The 17,293-nt window shown below is 33.0% G+C and overlaps 2 protein-coding genes across 4 annotated transcripts; both read left to right on the forward strand.

Annotated features, from left to right (window-relative positions):
- The first annotated feature begins 256 nt into the window (after positions 1-256).
- Positions 257-7,383, forward strand: LOC148604507 (uncharacterized). Its single transcript, XM_088551011.1, has 5 exons — positions 257-323; positions 485-596; positions 2,760-2,812; positions 3,397-3,453; positions 6,720-7,383. Exon 5 carries the CDS (start codon positions 6,794-6,796, stop codon positions 7,178-7,180), a length of 387 nt encoding a protein of 128 aa, XP_088407137.1. The 5' UTR covers positions 257-323; positions 485-596; positions 2,760-2,812; positions 3,397-3,453; positions 6,720-6,793; the 3' UTR covers positions 7,181-7,383.
- A 3,304-nt stretch (positions 7,384-10,687) lies between these two features.
- On the forward strand, positions 10,688-15,656 carry LOC148604508 (uncharacterized). Of its 3 annotated transcripts, none has more exons than XM_088551000.1 (6): positions 10,698-10,939; positions 12,457-12,545; positions 13,226-13,340; positions 14,151-14,197; positions 14,583-14,606; positions 15,010-15,656. In XM_088551000.1, exons 1-6 carry the CDS (start codon positions 10,914-10,916, stop codon positions 15,123-15,125), a joined length of 417 nt encoding a protein of 138 aa, XP_088407126.1. In that variant the 5' UTR covers positions 10,698-10,913; the 3' UTR covers positions 15,126-15,656. The 3 variants fall into 3 exon arrangements, with proteins under 3 accessions (XP_088407128.1, XP_088407126.1, XP_088407127.1); XM_088551001.1 differs by having other exon boundaries at positions 10,707-10,939; positions 12,457-12,527; XM_088551002.1 differs by lacking the exon at positions 14,583-14,606 and having other exon boundaries at positions 10,688-10,939.
- The last annotated feature ends 1,637 nt before the right edge of the window (positions 15,657-17,293 follow it).

The raw sequence follows: 17,293 nt of genomic DNA on the forward strand, positions 1-17,293 counted from the left end.
TCGGACCAATTATTCATGGAGTCTGGTTCAACACGGTGTAACGTTGGAAATTGTGAAATTACATTAAAAGTTAGTCATTTATACTTCAAACGATATTCCTCACTATTTTATCTTTCTTACTTTTTTGTCAGTTGGGTATTTGTACATTAATATTGTAAAATATGCATGTTTATATGTATACCAATGTTTCTACATAGGTTTAGCAGAAATAAAGTATACAAGAAAGTATATATACATAATAACTCTTTACAGGAGAAATGGTGAAAACGAAATAACGACCTACTACTGTTGTCGTCCTCTCGTAGAGACACAGGGAGTTTGTGGTAAGTTAGTGTTTTGTAACCTAGTTGTACATTGGTTCCTTTAATTGTATTAGTTTTGTTTTCTGTTTGGTAAGGGTTGTCTTTGTCGTAATATGTTTTTGTTTTAATTCATGAATTCGTTCACACAACTAAATTAGTTAGTATATGCCTATTTCTTTAAGGGTGTCCGTATGGCCAAACATATAAACCAGAAATAAGTTCCTGCCAAAATTGCTCTTATGGACACTATGGTAAAGACTGTAAGTCATCCTGTAACTGTCAGCGTAATGAAAGGTAAATATATACTTGTTTTATATGATCTTAAATTCTTTCAATTTAAAGTACGTTTCGATCTGCAAAAAAAAAAATCATTTTTTATTTTTTTTTCTTCTAAAAATACCTTTATATACTCTTTTCTCTTGCCATTACTATTTTGTTTCACTAGTATTTTTGCAACCATACTAACACATAAAATGAATGCCATAACTTCATCACCCCACCCCCCACCCTCCAAAAAAGAAGGAAAACACAGAGGACTCCATAACAGCTTATGACTTAGTAAGGCAATGCTACTTGTACAACACATTTACACTGAAAATAAGATGGACAAATATTTTAAATTGCAAACTTCAATTATTTTTTTCATTAAAGTTACAAACTTATTTTCACTCAGACAAAGATAAAATAGCATTTAAAATTTGGTTAAAAATAAGAAAATGGTAATAAAAATCTTATTCTTAGGCAGATTACAATGACATTATTTGGCAAAAATTGATGTGTGAATAAAATGCATACAATACAAAGAAAGTTCAATTCTCGCTATTGTAACAGAAAGAGTTTTTTTTATAAAATTACCTATTTAAAACTGACCAAAAGAGGTAACTCTAACTTATTCAGGGTATAGTCTATTCATCAAATAACTGACTGACAGATACAATTAAAGACAACTAACTTTTTTGTTCGATACCAGGTGCTGTATAATTCATTTTGATATTTATTTCCAATATATTACAAAAATGCTATCATTATAACAGATAGACTTTAAACACAGAAATTAACTTAAAAACCCTGGAGTTATCAAGGGAATGTAGCACTGCTTTACACACACACACACACACACACACATATATATATATATATATATATATATAGACGTCTTTGAATGTGACGACTCTATTCGCTACACTGCTCCATTAGATCAAATTACTACAGTTAACGTAAACTTAAAGAAGGGTCTGAAAAATTCCCAACGGTTTTAGAACTGTCAAATTTGCGATTCAAATTGTTGGTCGTTCCCTTTGCGGGACACTGCCTGCACAAAGTCCAGCGCCCTAGACCACTCGGCAAGCTACGACCAAAAAATTATTACATCGTTGGGAATTTTTCAGACCCTATCATAAGTTTACATTATCTTCCCTGAATCAATTTGATCCAACTGAGCATTGTAGTGAATAGAGTCATCACATTCTGAGACGCTTGTATACATAAAAACAATATGACAGTAATGTCAGGAGTGCAGTAGTAAAATAACAAATCATTCTGCAAAAAGGTTAGACAAATTACTGAGCAAAACATTTGAATTTCATTTATCAAATTCTTTTTCAAACCTTTGATATCTGCTATACCATTCTTCTTTAACTACTGATTAATTCAAAAAATTGTTCAATCTAAATCAATTTACAATAAGAATGAACACAACAAAGTGTAAGCCACAGGCCACAGATATTCCAAGTCAATTTTATCTGTACTCGAAGTCACATACACCACATTTTCGATTTGAAGCTCTATTTTTTAAACTGTCGGGACTTACGGCTACAGTTGTCTCTCTTTTATTTAATCTGAAGATAGTTCGCATGTATGCATGACGTGATAGTTCCAACGAGTCGTTCATTGGCTGAAATCGTGCGTAACAAATCCTCACTGGAAAATCCTATACTAATATCCACCATGTTGGTTTCTACGGGATGATTTGTTTACAAACGAAGTTCGTAAGTTCCCGTCGAACTCCGGTGACAATCGTCTGCTTGATCAACTTCTCGATGTTGTACGATGTTTGCGTAGAATAAATCCGAGATATCCGAATTAGCGCCGAAATGCATTCTGGGTTCTTCGGTTTTTGGACAAACCATTTAAACGTAAACAACATCTCCTAGCAACCCGATCACTGTAAACATGGCCGACTTTTGATAATGTAAATATTGGGACCGAGAATTAAAATCTCACCGGAATTAAATGATTCAATGTTTAGGGAGAAGCCGTTTGGCAAAACGAATGAGCAAGTCATTTAAGACAATTTAAACGACGGTAAGTGTCAATAAAGTCGTAGACAATATTTTTATTCAAATTTTAACAGTATCTTATTTATGTGACGCCGAGTATAATGTTATCTTCTCTTTCAGAAAATCCGTAAGGTTTTTTGAAGTAGCTTATTTATATGTTTTAAGTTTTTTTTTTCAGGTGTGATTTTAAGGATGGCTGCGTGGACATAAGTACAACCACAAGGGGTCCAGGTACTGTTACTTTTAATGTGTATTTCTTTTGTTTCCTAGAAAAGATAAAATTTTACTTACAATTTAGCTTAAGTCACTGTAACTTTAATAAGTGTATAATTTTTGATACTTACGTGATTTATTGTATTTTTTTCAGTTACCGATTCTTCTACTTACAATTAAACTTAATTTCTTTTGCGACATTTTTCATTTTACATATGAGTTTAAATATTACGGCTCCAAAAATGTAGACTCTAAAGACAAGGGTGAAACATTTTTTTGGTTTCAACGAATTGTTACTCGTTATAAAAATATCTTTACATTCGGTGTATTATAAACTATCATGCCCCTGTATGATTCACAAAATATGTGTCTAATTAAACTGGTCGTATTGTGATCGTTCCATTGAGAGAAGTTTTTGGACAAATAAAATCAACATTAAAGCCTAAATCAGTAGCTGTCAAAGTATAAACACATAAAATTGCATTAAAATTTGTATCAAAGTGGAATTGATAACATTGTACAAAAAATACGTGTACAATAAATATGTTTAAAACAAGGGTTTTAGCTAATCTACATCTGACCAGTGCTATCACTTACTTTAGTCGTACGTGATGAAGTGACAGGCTTACAAAACGAAGAACAAAGAAAAAACACGGAAGGTAAGATGAATATTCAAGCAATTCCAGATTTTACTGTACTCCTTTTATCTATGGTAAAGTGGTAATAAAATCCGTAAACAGACTCTCACGATTCTGTGACAGAGTGGATATGAATTAAGCCTCTGGTAGCTAAGGGTAAAATTATGAAGTCATTTTACAACTGAGGAAGTCAATCTGGAATGTCCCCTGAAAACTGACCTCAGGAAGTGGATTTCAAAACGAAATCTCATATATAGAAACAGAATAATCAAGAATCTTGCAGAAATCTAAAGAATGTAATCCAGGGACAAAGACATGACACGGAAAACAGACATCTATGACAAAGAACATAAAATAACCAAAAATAATACATACAAAATAACAAAAGTAAATGAGGCCATGTACGAACACCGGAAGGTTAAGCGTTCTCTGTTTTCCTAAAGAGTTCCTCAAAACATATCAAATCTGGTTAAGACTAAAGTGGAAAGGGAAACTATGAAAAGTTGAACAAATCTGTTATCAAGGTGTAGATAGATACACCGTAGCAATTCACGATTGCGAGTTCATGATGACGACCATAGCTCTTCTGTAGTGATGACTTCAATCTTGTAGCAACATAACCTTGTTTCAGAAGCTCACTTTTAAGAAGTCTAGTGCGGTACAAAACATCTGCGTATTTACGGTATAACGTATGAGTATATGTAATATAAAATTCCACACACAGGTGCTGAAGGGATGTTGCCAGAAATAAAAGGAAAGGAAAAGTCTGCTTTTGTCGTATATTTCGGTCAATAATTTTTCTTTACCATCAATCTCTGTGTGTAGGTTAAGATATTAGGCTGACTTCACTGTTTCTGAAGTATCCTTTTTCTGAAATTCTTTGGGGTGGATGCGATGCGATGTATAAAATCTAAAACTCCTACACAAGATTGGACCGGGTAGAAATATTTCTGTGTGCCGGCAAGTACAACATAACGACTTTAACCATGTGATTGTACTGTTCACGGCAAATTAAAATCCATTCTTAAGAACTGGTGTTGGAGAATTCTCTCTTTACTTAAGACTGTAGTTCATACAAATAAAGCAAAATTAAAAAAAAACGGTATCAGCAGGCTCCCTGAAGATGAAACGCTGGAAACAGTGCAGGAAAAAGTACAATAGTAGAGAGACAGTAAGTGGAATGTGTGAGAAGAATTACCATAAAAAGCCTTAAAAGAGGAGACAATAACTTCTTAGAAATTAACGTCAATAAGTGATACACGTTTGGACAAACAGACTTTCCATAGTGTGTTACGACTGTGGTTGATATAAGTCAAAGGGTCTTAGATACGATTTTAGTTAAAGATAACAGAGAGGAATAGTGGCTTGTTTTTAATTATTACATGTAATTTCAACTCGAAATCGACATAGACAAACACTGGCTACTGAGTTGGGTCCAGTATATATGTATCACTATATGAACCTGTCAGCAAGAAAATCACATGCGGGGGTATTTGCACCGGACCATACATTTTGCACCGATCCATGAAGAAGTAGACCGAAAACGTGCATAAGAGTAACCAAATACTACCAAGTCAAAAGAATCCCTAACCTTTTAGAATGCCAAATAAGCAAAAACATCGCCAAGTTCGATCCAAGTCTGATTAATAATGTATATGGAGTCCAACAAATAAAGTTGAAATTGAATGCATTGAAGGCGAATAAGCAAGAGATATACATCCCCTTGTAGGCAAAGGACAAAAATACTATAGTAACAAAAACCTATGTCGGAAAGCATGAAACGCCTTGTGATGTACAAAGAAAGCAGTCTGAGCCGACCACAAGGCAGAGTAAACTGGGGTGTCCGAAGAATAAGCTTACCTTTAAAAACAATTTCAATCAATGAGAGACTCCTTTGAGGTTTATGCTTACTGCGAATGGTTCACAGAGAAAACCAAGTGTTAATCGGGGCTACGTTTTGGACTGGTTATCTATTCTGTTGGACGAAATGCTGTAAAATTATCCCAAATTAAAATTTGGGCACGACAGGATATTTAAACCCAGTAAATTATGCAACTGGGTTGTTCAGCCCGACAAGCAATACACAGCAGATAATCGGAAGCACATACTATCTAGATCATTTTGTCAACAGCAAGGAATTGACGAAGACGCTAGTACTATTGTGAGAAGTTTGTTTTGGTTTCAACACTGTATTTTAGAATGGAAGAGATATGGTCCAGTTGTATAACATTAGTGCTTAACAGAATAAGATAAATATGAGATTTATTTCACAAGAATTATTTGAAAAAAGAGTCAAGGAAATGGTTCCTCAATGAAATAAACATAATAGTTGTTGACAGACTGGTCAATATCGTGATATTAAGAATGCCCGTAGGACAGTCAGTCTAAATATCACGATATTGACCAGTTTATCAACAACTATTATATCATCAATAGATCCGTCTGTACGTTCGAACAGTTGTGGTAACATTTTCTTAGCTTCTAATTTGTAGGGGGTGGTGTCATATTTGACACTAAGCTTCATCGCCATAAGTCCTATGTCTTCTAAGTATGTGTTTTATCCTTCAGGTGCAACCTTTATGTTTAACAAGATCAAGAACATATGATCTTATCATATTCTAGGAAGATGTTATAATAAACATGATAATTTTAAATTGTTTGATTTAAAAGAGTAATCAAGGGAACCAAGGTTATAACCGTAATCAAAAGAATGTAATCCAGGGACAAAACCAGACATGGAAAACAGACATACACAAAAAAGAACATAAAGTAACTAAAATCATACATACAAAGTAACAAAAGTAAATTATTCTTTCAACCTATTCAACTCAAGTGTTTTAGGAAATGAATATTGCCCGCACTTCACTTAAACACCATTACACAAATTTTAAGAGGGCGTCCATGCAGAACCTATGCAGTAAAATTTTGTTTCATCGATTCCATACCACAAATGCATCCTTCCTCACAAATGAATGTTGGTTTTTGAATAACTGCAACGGTTAAAGAAAAAAAATTATAAAGAAAGCACTAAAATTCAATGAAAAGACACAACTCTTTTATTTTGTGCAAAATGTGGTTGCTTTCTTATGGAACTTATAATTATTTTCTGAAACTTCCAATTTCAATATAAAAAAATCTTATTATTCGACCCACATTTGATAAAAACACTACATTGGAAAAAAACATTTCAGTGGGATAAAATTTACAGAGATATAACACAACATTACTTTAAGTACATTTAGAATATTATCCATGTATGTTTATTGATATGAATGATTTCATTATAGAATCCTTTTGGACCACACACTCATCGTATATTTATATAAGTGGTATTTTAGTAATTGTCATCGTTATTTCCATCATGATACATATTGCCATACATATAATATTACATCGAGGTAGAAAACAACAGACAAGCGTCCAACAAACAAACAGCAATGATTTGGAGTATGAAAACCAGTATGAGGAAATTGAAGAAAATGTACTAGAAAGAAATCTTCAACAAGAAATACCAGCACAGGCCGATAATTTAGAAATTAACAACACTGACGCAATAGATAATAAAGATGATGGATATCTTGACCCAGTTGTTCATTACATGACACCAAAACTCTTTTCTCAGACTTCTGAGAACAGCAACTCCGGATCAGTCGCTAATATAACCTCTGACTATCTTTATCCATATATGCCTATTCTAAAGGGTTCAGCTGAATCTCATGAATATACAGAGTCATATCTCAGTGAGTAAGGAGTTATTGTATATGACCTGTTCTTGAGACAGGTGGTGTCGGAGGGCCCTTTTTATCGTTCATTTCTTTCCAACATTTATCGCAGTATTTGCATTTTTTGGTCACAAAAATAAAAATAGTATTGTATTTTTATCTCTCTTTTTTATTTTAACTTTTCCGTCCAGATATCGTAACAGTGTAAATACATTTTGTTTATATAAAATAAAATAAAAACAAAACAAAACAAAAAGAGTTGTAGTAGTTCCACAGAATTTTTCTATCGCATATGTCATCTCGCAAGTGACAGAGAATCGGCGGAAGTTACCCTTACCAAATCAAATTCACTTTGTCACTAGCCACTATGCACAATAATGCATATAATGATTATGTAGATTAGTTAATCATGTATATATTAAATTCAAATGATTGATATATATATATTGGACAAAAATGAACTTCCTGTGCGCAGCTTTGTATTCAAATACTAGATTACGAAAAATAATCTAAGTTATGTAATCATGTCAGCTCAGTTAATGAAGGTGCTTTTATCGTGTTTAAGGAAAGAATTTATTTCTTAAATCGTATACAAAAGCCAAACAAATACTGTACTATACTTACTACAGTGAGTTGGTGCATTTGACTAAAGTGTTTCTTTATTATCTGAAATATTGAGTATTCGTATTACCAGCGTCGCATGCCAGACTAACGATATACTACTATGTTCATCCAGACAGGAGCACAGAAATGCGTCAGGAAAGTAAATGCAAAGTCAAAATGGCATTTAATTAAGATATGCAGTTAATAACTAAAGAAAGTTATATTTACATTATCAGTAAGCTTAGGTATTCAATGTTTTAATGGACAACCGTTTTACAAAAAAATGTACCAAACCTATCTCGCCTGTTTCAGTTATCGTCCCTTTTTTCAATTACTTAATAAACGTAACAAAAATGTAGAAGTCCGATGCTTGGTTGGTAGTAGGTGGTGCCTTACTCATTCTTTTTTCAGTAGGTATGCAGAAGGTGTGCAATTCATGGTAACGCTTACGCCACTTAGACATTGACATATCTTTATGGGGCAAAACTAATTTTATGTAAACGGATGTCATGTTAAAATATTTCCGTTATGGTATTTATTACTGACAAGTACAGTGAAAACTGTCTAAATCGAATCCCTTTCAGACTTAACATTTATTCGGTTTCGAAAGGTGTTCGGTTTACCCAGATTAAATTATATTAAAATTGATACAAGAGGACGTCAAGAAGTATCTGGTTAAGGCAGGTTTTCGAATTATTCAGGGTTCGGTTTAGACAGGTTTCACTGATATCAAAGTCTGACATTATTTTTTTTTTCAAAGTTAAATTTAAAATGATTTTTGTTAATTTTAACACTAAATATCGGCAAAAAATACATTGTAATGCCAAAGCGCCGGCGTTTGAATAATGTCAAAATTCAAATCATTGACTGGGGTAAAAACAGTAGTTTATGACGATCCACATAAACAATGCTGCAAACTTATAATAACAGAAAACATATACAGACTCAAGAACAGAAAAAAACAAGACAATAACAAAAAAATCAAAGCACTAGCAAAATAAACTCAATAAAAAGAACAGGAGTGGTATTAGGTGCTCCGAAGAGGTAAGCATGTCCTGTTCCACTAGCAGTACTTGTCATATTGCAAAGGAGAATAATCCAGTAATAGTCTAGCAACAATAATGCAGCTCTTCGACACGAGTCACAGAGAAGTTCCTGTAAATTGGTTGATTATAGAAACATTTCGAAAGTTTACATTCAACAAATCTTTCAATTTGGAATTATTTGTCTAGGTATCTTAGTATAGTCTGATTTAAAATGCGGGATATTGCACAGTCAGTTTATCGGTAAAATTTGTTTGTGTGACCAAAACCAGTATCAATAAGACTTCAGCGTGTACAGTTAAGATGTATTTTTTCAACAACACAACCAATTATTTAAATGTTCATGTCAAGGCATATCAACGAGATTGTTTTACCATACGTCTCTATTCATTTACATTTTGTGCACGTTAATGGTTTTACCGATTGCAACCAACGAACACAGGAGTCATTGGAGTGTATAGAATTCTCAATACTGAAAAGCTTGCATCATATGTAGATCTTATCATGAAATATCACCCAAATATTTAGTCATTTAATCGTATTAATTATTGCAATCAGTCAGTATATCTTCTTTGAAGTGAATATTTACAAAAACAAAAACAGTGCATTGAATTGACATAAAACTAGTATACGGCTGAGGATTAGAACCGCGGGTATTGTAAGGCTGTGTAGATTACTTTCACTGTTTCGAGACGAATGACTGTCAAGTCCGTGCATTATCATAGTTGATATCAGCACCAAAATGTTCAAACGAAAAATGACGTTCTTTAACGAAGGAAAACAACGTTTTTATTCGAAGCGTTAGACATCCTGGCAACTTCAAAACAATTTAACGTTTGTGATGTCGCAAAAGTTATATTCAGTCAGTGACCCATAAATCACTAGAAAATATATGGTCAATACATTTTGGCTGTTCAAGAAGAGAGGTTGCAGTTTAAATACTTTTTTTCAATTCTGTCATCTTGTGCACAAATTATCAGTTGGTCTATAGGTCTTTCGCTGACGCTGCTTACTGATATATATTTTGATATCCAAACCTCTCAATGAATTATCAAATAAAAATGGACATTTAGGCCTCGGGCCTTTACAAAGGTTCATATGTATTTGCCCTTTTTTTACCAATGTGAGTCTAGGTATTCCATAAGAATTTTCCTTGGGTATAATGGTACAACTAAGACGCTCACTACTGAAAGGATTGCTATAAGTATCAAATTTTGTTTTCCCTTTTATTCAGGTATATCGTATTGTGTATAAATCATTTTGTGAATCTGCTATATCTAAGGTGAATGTAAATTATCGGTAACATCTTCTCAGGTAAACTGTTAGGAACATTCATTCAACTCACTGGCCAAAAATTATTTTACATTTTCTATCTTACGAGCACGCATCTTTACATGATTTTAGAAAAACATGGAATGCTTACGCTAGCATTCATCCGTTTAATGTTACATTTTTAGTGGAGTCACGATTGATAATTTACGTTTGGTTTGGGTTTTCTTAAACTTAGTTGATAGTGTCTTTTTTTTTATTGCAAGTCGTTATCTTTGGATCATTTTTTTATAACCGTTCTAATCATGGTTCCCTTAATTTCCCTTTCATCGGATATCAGTGTAATGCTAATTGTATCGTGATCTGAATTTCTAACTTCATATCATCAAAATCAAATAAATGTTGTCTTTCGTTCGAAGGTCAAATAATATTACATGTAATATGACATATCTAGCAAACCTTTCCAAAAGATTCTCAACGCCGTTTTTACATCATTGAAACTTCTCATTTGCTCTCTGTGTTTTTTTTAATGTTAATTCTGTGATTATATTTAATATATTTTCTTTTTCTAGATAACTTTATTTCGTTTGTTTCTATTACTTTATTTATTTTTTTTTCATTTTTATACATGTTGCATTATTATAACGAATCTGCTGCTCTTCTCGTATCTCAATACGGAAAAACGGAAATAATTTCAACTCTATTTCCTAACCGATTTCCTGAGTTATACAGTATAAAATGGTAATATAATTAAAATGTTTCCTCAAATAGAATTAAAATGGCCAGTCTCTATATTATCAACAACTGTGTATACTTAATTGTTTATAGTACGGTGATTTAAGGAATGAAAAAGTGTTCCATTTATAAAAGGTAAAGCCTACAATAATAATAAATAAAAAAATATACTCAGAACATTAACAACTGTAATTGTGTAATGATTAAAATTATAATGAAGTATTAAGGAATTATTTCACAAGGTAGTATGCTGTCGTTATCGTATAGAATTCATGCATGTTATTCTATTATTTGCTTTTGTTACTTTGTATGTATGATTGTAGTCACTTAATGTTCTTTGTTGTGTATGTCTGTTTTCAATGTCTGGTCTTTGTAACTGGATTACAATCTTGATCGCCACTATAACTTAGGTTCCCTTGATTACTCTACTGTACACAAATCAGTGTCAAAATTTTTCAAAACTTTCAACAAGTAAGTGTGTTTTAACCATTCTCCAAAGAAGAGATAGTAGAAAACCATAAATATGTGCTATCCTCTTTTGGTCTCTTTACCAAAGACGATGATTGTGATCTACCATCTATGTACTTGATTTCGTAACTCCATACAAGAACGCTAAATAGCTGGATCTGCAAATGTACCACCAAACCTCTTTCTTTCAAATCTCTTAGCTCTAATGCTCACAGCTGTCAAGGAGGGTCACCGGTCGTACCACGTGAAAAATTCGAAAGATCTTCTTGAAATCCTCATTTCAAGATTATTATCAGAACACAAAAACATAAAAAAACCTATGCTTTTTCAACTCTTTATACTTCTATTCTCTATCCCGACTCAAAAACAATGTACATCTTTGTTACTCCAAAAATGACGGTTTACCTATATACAGATGTATTTCTTATTAAAGATTTCCCATTCTTTAAAAATACTATTTCAAATCTACTTTCAAATACACGGAAGAAGATGTTATCTAAATGCTGGAATTTATGTTGATCGACAATATATTTTTCCAGTGTGGCGGGCGCGTTTTTCAACAAACGTTCGGCATTCCGAAGGAAACAAATTGTGCTCCTATACTTGCTGACCTATTCCTTTACTCATTTGAGTCTGACTTTATAGCTGATATAATTCAAAGAAAGGAACATTGTCTGGCCAGATTCTATGACCTATGTTTCTGCTATATAGATGACGTATTATCGTTAAACAATCCTAGTTTCTGGGATTTGTACTGCGCATCTACCCAACAGAACATGAGATAAAGCATATTACAGACACTGTGATGTCTGATATCTTGACCAACAATTAGAGATCGATTTTAAATGAAAACTATTGATCAAACTATACGATAAAAGCGATGATTTTTTATTCCGTATTGTCAACTGTCTTTTCATCTGTTGCAACATCACTTCAACACCTGCGTACGGAGTTTTCATACGTTATATAGGAGCTTGCCGTTATTACGCAGACTTTTTGTACCGCGCTAGATTTATTACAACTAGGCTTTTGAAACAGGTTTATATTGGTACAAGGTTGAATAATCACTACAGAAAATTTACGGTCGTCTTCATAAGCTCGTGGATCGTTCCTTGATTACTTTATAACAAAAATAAAGGTTGCGAAGACATGGGTAGAATTGTTTTCATTTTTTTTTATTACAGAATGAACAATAGACTTGTTACTGGCTATTTTTGCTGTCATCCCCTAATTGAAATAGCAAATTCAACTTGTGGTGAGTGCTGTTATAAAAGTAAGAATATTTGTCTTTAAAATATTAATTCAACTGATGAAATCTGATACACCAATGACATTTGTTGTAAGAATTGGATTTTGGCCCTAAAAATGCAGACAGAAATTTGGCTTTAAGATCAGGACTGTTGGTCCCTCCAGGATATATATTTGTTTAGATAAAAGTACGCATCTCTAAAAATAATATGAAAATGCACTCGGACAAAAAATTACTTTTGTATTGGTACTAAAAAGGATAGGCACATCTTTCCAGTACAAAAACGAGATATCACCATCTTTGTCCGTAACCGAGTATAATCATTTATGATTTCGTCTTTCTATAGCGCTTTTACTGCACGTCTGGTCTTTTTATCTCGTTCTCATTGCTAGTTCCGTTATGGAACTAATAGTGTAGTGATTGTAACTGATAAATGTACAGATATAGGCTATTTGTCTTCTATCACCAAGGACACTAGCATATTTTTTTTTATTTAGGTAGAATGTGTCATAGTCTTTCAAAATTGGTATTGCTTTTGTACTTATAGACCTTATACGAATTTTGAGGTTTTGCAACACGTGTTAATTATGAATGAACATTAAAGATGCATTATAATAGAAGTGTACATGTATGGAGACCGAGAAATTAGAAGTCTGCACTAAATCTTGAACTTCATACTTCGACATATATGTTTAATGATTTAGGATTCAAACCTGGATTTGTATTCAGTGAAACACAAGGTAAGGCATGTGTTAAGTGCACAGCTGGCGCTTATGGAGTTGATTGTACAGGAACATGTGAATGTGGACCGACCCAGCGGTAACTATAACATCTGATATATTTTCTTTATATAAATAAATCTAAAACTAAAACAATGACATCAGTTGACACTCCCGTTGCCTGTTTCGGAAAATTTGTCATTTTCATGTGTAAAAGCGTAATCATGGGAACCAAGGTTATAGCGGTAATCAAAAGAATGAATGTAATCAGGGACAAAGACCAGACATGGAAAACAAACACACACAACAAAGAACACAAAGCAACTAAAATCATACATACAAAGTAACAAAAGCAAATGAGCAACTCGGACTTCACTAAAAACTGGGAGCATAATAAACGGTAAATAATTACCTAGCATCCCCTTTTTCTAAGGAATCGCACCTTCTTTTCGAAGTGTTTTGATCCGCCCATGGACATATAGCTTAGAGTTCATTTTGTGACGATTTTAAATCATTATTCCAGTCCTACGCTGCCTTCGCAATGTGGTTGTCATGATATATTTACGAAAAGCAAAATTGTTTTCAATGATATTTTTTCATTAAGATTGTATTTACAAATCTAAGATCACTTTTTTTTCTCGTCTTTGTGTTCGTCTATTTCCATCTTTTATATATGTGGGTCTTTTGTAATACAATGTATATGAAGCTTGTACAAGACGCAAAATTTATTAGAATTGTGTTGTGTGTTAATAATGCAAAATGCAAAATCGACGTACTGTAGTTAGTCATTTTACAGATTTCCATATACAATGCTCTAAATGGTCGTTGATCCCCTTACGTATGAGTTATCATTTTTTCATATATCACGGACGTGTTTCTTCCTCAAATGTGTTATGATTTTTTTCTGTAGATGTGATCCTGTTGATGGTTGCATTTCTACGCCTAAGAATAACACAGGTAGATTGTAAATGTAAATTAATTTTGTATCAATAAGTTCTTCCTATCTTCGGACCTCCCGTCTCCCTTTTCAGAATACAAATTTCAATTTCCGAATTATTGGTCTTTAAAAACGGGCGTATAATGTGCAATAATAGCACAGCTGTTGGTTTCCTACAACGGTCTTTTTCGTACAAATTCAGAAAATTGGCATTTACTGGTGAACACCTGAAATAAAAACTTTGTTATAAATCATTTTATAGGTTAGTGATCCTTTTAAGACAAAAAAAAAAAAAAAATAAATAAAATAAAATAAAATAAAATAAAAGAATAACATTTCCCTTGGAAATTCAAAAAGAATGCATTCACTACATTACTACATACACTCTGTGCTTTCTTTCAACAGCGGAAAGTGGATTTGGATCTACAGGTAGGACGGATTAATAAGTGCTAGTGTATCACAGTCGTACGCAAAATGTTTATAACTCAATAGCACATAGTGTCGCCAGATAATAAGTCCTCAGACACCTATTACAAGAAAACAAAAGCAAAATACATGAACTTACATGTTATAGTACATGTAGCTAAATTATTTTTGTATTTACACACAAAAAAAAAATAATGTCAAATTATTCCCATATTTTCCAGGTCCATTTATACAGACCTCTTTATTTTCTTGCATTTGTAATAGTAGCTTTTCATATAATTATATTTTGCGACATTCAAAAAAAAAAAAAAAACAAAACAAAACAGAAATGTTTCTCTCTTTGTTCGATTTGTAGCGGGAAGACAAAATGTTTGTCGTAACTGATGTATTTGAAAATTCGTTTTAGGCACCCCTGCCGTTATCATATTTATGTCATGCATTGCTGCTATTGGATTAACTATAGCCTTCGGTATCGCAGCCTTCAGGAATAGAGAATGGTTGATCGGTAAAATCAGGGCATGAAGTGGAATGTTTTCGACGTTTCCTAGGCTGGATATACCAACCAAAGTGGAGAAGATGAAGAATAATGTCAGAAAAAGTGAGAATTGTTATGACGACATCAATGAGAAAGAAATGATCCGTGATTTTGGGCGTTTGAAACAGGAAAATATCTGACATTTTCTGTCATTCATACAATTGAATTCATCATGAACATATGCTTGTGCGTACTGATTGCCAATAAGCGTGTAATTACTGTACATATTTGTGTGATGGATATTAATATTGAGGCCATTGATTTTCTATGAACAGTATTCATACAAATGCATTTAATATTTTGAACTATATTTTTTATAAAGTGATTCATAGTGTTACTTAGTGTTTCTCTTCATGTTTCTTTGAACCCATTCCTTAAAATGTTGGGCTGTATACATTTTGTATAGTGGAAGTAAACAAAAATACAATTGATTTCCGTCTTACATTTAGGAAGGGAAGTACACTATATTAGGTCTCGCGAGATATGATACGTGATTTATTAAACTATACTATACTGAATACAGATCTTCTAATTTCCTGTTGAAATATTTATATAAAAAAAATATTTTATAATACATAAGTTTGATTAAGCTATGTACAACTCATTTTGAGTTATGGTTTTCGACATATCCAAATGATGCACACCTAAACTCCAGGGCTATTCTTTGCTGCTGTATAAACGCCTCTTTTGTAGGGGAAACTTATTACAAAAACATGGATGTAGAACCCAGAAATGTTGGGTGATCTCATTTCGTGCCAAAAAGAGACTCTTTTAAACCAGTTATCCTTTTGCGCCAGTTTTCTTATTTCGTTTAAAGCGCTACGCATGTACCATTTTTGTCAAAATTTAATTTTCTGTTCTACTGACCACTCTATACATTTTTTTTTAATTTATATATATATTTATTTTTAAGTACCGGGAAGTGTGTTAAAACGACAAACAATATAAGTATGTATAGTAAGTAATTAACGGAAGAAGATAAAAATATTAACAAGTCCTTAAATATGATTGAAAGAGAACACATCTTCAGACATGTACATATTGAATAAGAACATAGTTCTAAAGATTGTAAGAGCCTCCGATTATAAAAGGGACTATTAACTATCGTGTGTAGCCATGATATGAGCATTGTTTGACTTTGTTTGTTTTGATTTTATAGATTAGGTGTCGTGTGCAAAAAAACATTGTTAAACTTCCAGAGCTGATGTCACAACATTACTGTAAAGAGTGCCGTATGCACAGGATTATTTCCTTCCGTATTGTTGTTTTTTTTTTAACATCCGATCATATGATTGGTACTTCACCTATTTCAGAATTCTAAAGTGGTTATTGGCAGGAATAATTATTAAAAACACATGACAATTCGACATCTCATTATATCTAAAAGTCCACTAATGAAGCTATTTGTTTATGGAAACATCTCTCCATATAAGGCAATGAAAAAAAGTCCAGTTCAAAGAATAAAATTAGAACTTTAAATAGGACCAGCATGCATGATGAAAACGACAACAATTTAAGTGAAAACAATCCGAAGAATGCATATGACTGAAAACAAGTAAAATCGAGTTTCGGGAAAATGTCAGAACTAAATAAAAAAAATGGTGGAATAGCGAATTGTATCACAAAATAATACTCGGTCAAAAATTACAAACAGGTTACAAAGCTTGATCTTGACTACGGAGAGTAATCAAGGGAACCAACGTTATAGCGGTAATCAAAATAATGTAATCCAGGGACAAAGACCAAACATGGGAAACAGACATACACAACAAAGTAACTAAAATCATACATACAAAGTAACAAAAGCAAATGAGCAACTCGGACTCTACTAAAAACTGGGAGCATGGACCAGGTGCACCGGTAGGGTAAGCGTCCTCTGCTTTTCTAGAAACACCCGCTGAGTTGCTCATAAAAAGTCAAGTCCGGAGTAGACAAACGAGGAAAGGAAAACTATGACCCGTTGAATAAATCAGTTCTCATGGTGCAGATGGATACACCATAACGATCCACGAGTTCATGATAACGACCAAAAACTTCTGTAGTGATGACTTCAATCTTGTAGCAACATAACCTTGTTCCAGAAACCTATTTGTTAGAGTTCTAACGCGACACAAAAAGTCTGCGTAGTTTCGGCAAGCTCTGGCTTAACGTATGA

Source organism: Perna viridis, chromosome 10, assembly GCF_037379345.1.
Source record: "Perna viridis isolate PV_CMFRI_1.1 ecotype Kerala chromosome 10, ASM3737934v1, whole genome shotgun sequence".
Taxonomy (NCBI): domain Eukaryota; kingdom Metazoa; phylum Mollusca; class Bivalvia; order Mytilida; family Mytilidae; genus Perna; species Perna viridis.